Source organism: Corapipo altera, unplaced genomic scaffold (assembly GCF_003945725.1).
Source record: "Corapipo altera isolate COAL_440 unplaced genomic scaffold, ASM394572v1 54711, whole genome shotgun sequence".
Lineage (NCBI taxonomy): Eukaryota > Metazoa > Chordata > Aves > Passeriformes > Pipridae > Corapipo > Corapipo altera.
In genome coordinates this window covers 324-3,037 of record NW_020887423.1, presented here as the reverse complement: position 1 = coordinate 3,037, position 2,714 = coordinate 324, and the positions used below count along the sequence as shown (strand labels likewise).

The window sequence follows — 2,714 nt, the reverse complement described above, 5'->3', positions numbered from 1 at the left end:
AATCCCATTTAACCCCAATAAATCCCCAATAAATCCCCAATAAATCCCATTTAATCCCAATAAATCCCCATTAAATCCCATTTAAATCCCATTTAACCCCAATAAATCCCCAATAAATCCCCAATAAATCCCATTTCACCCCCATTTAACCCCAATAAATCCCCATTAAATCCCATTTAAATCCCATTTAAATCCCATTTAACCCCAATAAATCCCCATTAAATCCCCATTAAATCCCATTTCACCACCATTTAACCCCAATAAATCCCATTTAACCCCAATAAATCCCCAATAAATCCCATTTAACCCCAATAAATCTCCAATAAATCCCCATTAAATCCCCATTAAATCCAATTTCACCCCCATTTAACCCCAATAAACCCCAAATAATCCCAATTTCCCCCTGACCTGTCTGTAGGCCGCGATCTGTCCCTCGTAATCCCGGTTGTATTTGCGGAGTTTCTGCCTCAGGGAGCTCAGGGCTTTGGCGTTGTTCTTGTTCATCTTCTTCTTGCCCTCCTTGTCCTCCCACAGCTGCAAAACGGGGCAAAAACGGCAAAAAACGGTGAAAAACGGGGTAAAACGGCGAAAAATGGGTTAAAAAAGGGTTAAAAATGGGTTAAAAATGGGTTAAAACGGAGAAAAAATGGGTTAAAAATGGGTTAAAAATGGGTTAATAAATGGGTTAAAAATGGGTTAAAATATGGGTTAAAAATGAATTAAAATGGTCCAAAAAAAGATTAAAAAATGGGTTAAAAATGAGTTAAAAACGAATTAAAACGGGTTAAACAATGGGTTAAAAAATAGTTTAAAAAATGGGTTTAAAATGGGTTAAAAATGGGTTAAAAAGATGCTAAAAAAATGGGTTAAAAATCAGTTAAAAAGAAGTTAAAAAATGGGTTAAAACGGGAAAAAAATGGGTTTAAAAATGGGTTAAAAAATGGGTTAAAAGTGAATTAAAATTGCCTAAAAGTGGGTTAAAAAATGGGTTAAAAAATGGGTTAAAATGAAGAAAAAATGTATTAAAACGGTGAAAAAATGGGTTAAAATGGGCAAGAAATGGGTTAAAAAATGGGTTAAAAATGGGTTAAAAAATGGGCTAAAAAACGCCTTAAAATGGAGAAAAAATGGGTTAAAAAACGGGTTAAAAATGAATTAAAACGGTCTAAAAATGGATTAAAAAAGGGGTTAAAAAATGGGTTAAAAAATGGGTTAAAATGGGCAAAAAATGGGTTAAAAAATGGCTTAAAAAATGGGTTAAAAATGAATTAAAATAGTCTAAAAATGGATTTAAAAAGGGGTTAAAAAATGGGTTAAAAAATGGGTTAAAACGCAGAAAAAATGGGTTAAAAAATGGGTTAAAAATGAATTTAAACGGTCTAAGAACGGATTAAAAAATGGGTTTAAAAATGGGTTAAAAAATGGGTTAAAAAATGGGTTAAAATGAAGAAAAGATGCGTTAAAAATGGGATAAAAATGGGTTAAAAATGGGTTAAAAAAACGGTTAAAAATGGGTTAAAAAATGGGTTAAAAAATAGCTTAAAACAGTGAAAAAATGGGTTAAAACAGCTCAAAAATAGACTAAAACCACCTAAAAATCCCCCCAAATCCCCCCAAAATCACCCCAAATCCCCCCAGGTGAGACTCTGAACCTACAGGTGAGACCCCACCTGGTTCAGGTACCTGCACAGGTGAGTCCAGGTGACCCAATAAAACCAAATAATCCCATTTTTTTGATCCTAAATCCCCCCAAAATCCCCCCAGGTGAGACCCTGGATCCACAGGTGAGACCCTGAACCTACAGGTGAGACCCCACCTGGCTCAGGTACCTGCACAGGTGAGTCCAGGTGACCAAATAAACTCAAATAATCCCATTTTTTTTAATCCAAATTTCTCAAAAATCACCATAAACCTCCCCAAAATCCCCTCAAATCCCCCCAAAACCACCCCAAATCCTCCCAGGTGAGTCCCTGTGCCCAGGTGAGCCCCTCACCTCGTTCAGGTAGTCCTCGAGGTCGGCGAGGATCCTCAGGTAGAACCTGGGGGTGCCCTCCCTGTCCACCACCCCCTTGGCCTTGGCCCAGGCCCGGCCCAGCAGCTCGAACTCCTCCAGGCACCGCGACACGTCCCGGATCTTCATCGCGTTCCGGATCGACCGGATCAGGTTGGACAGCTCCTCGTACCTGGGCAGGTAAATTCCAGGTAGAAATCGGGGATTTTGGGAAAAAACACCCAATTTTGGGGGATAAAGGTGGGATTTTGGGGTTATAAAGGTGGGACTTTGGGGGACAAGTCCCGGATCTTCATCGTGTTCCGGATCGACCGGATCAGGTGTGACAGCTCCTCGTACCTGGGCAGGTGAATTCCAGGTAGAAATCAGGGATTTTGGGAAAAAACACCTGGTTTTGGGGTAAAAACACTTGAGTTTGGGGTAAAAACACCTGAGTTTGGGGTAGAATTTGGGTTATGAAGGTGGGATTTTGGGGGACACGACCCGGATCGACTGGATCAGGTTGGACAGCTCCTCCTACCTGGGCAGGTAAATTCCAGGTAGAAATCGGGGATTTTGGGAAAAAACACCCAATTTTGGAAATAAAAGTGTAATTTTAGGGTGTAAAATTGGATTTTTTGGGTCTAAAAATGTGATTTTTGGGGACACGTCCTGGATCGACCGGATCAGGTTGGACAGCTCCTCGTACCTGGGCACAGGTGAG

The 2,714-nt window shown here is 40.1% G+C and overlaps 1 protein-coding gene across 1 annotated transcript; it reads right to left on the bottom strand.

The window, feature by feature from the left end:
* Positions 1-366: 366 nt before the first annotated feature.
* On the bottom strand, positions 367-2,405 carry LOC113941610 (eukaryotic translation initiation factor 3 subunit C-like). The gene is made up of 3 exons (XM_027632757.1): positions 2,400-2,405; positions 1,994-2,350; positions 367-534 (listed from the first exon to the last, which is right to left on the bottom strand). Exons 2-3 carry the CDS (start codon positions 2,138-2,140, stop codon positions 367-369), a joined length of 315 nt encoding a protein of 104 aa, XP_027488558.1. The 5' UTR covers positions 2,141-2,350; positions 2,400-2,405.
* Between the last annotated feature and the right edge of the window lie 309 nt (positions 2,406-2,714).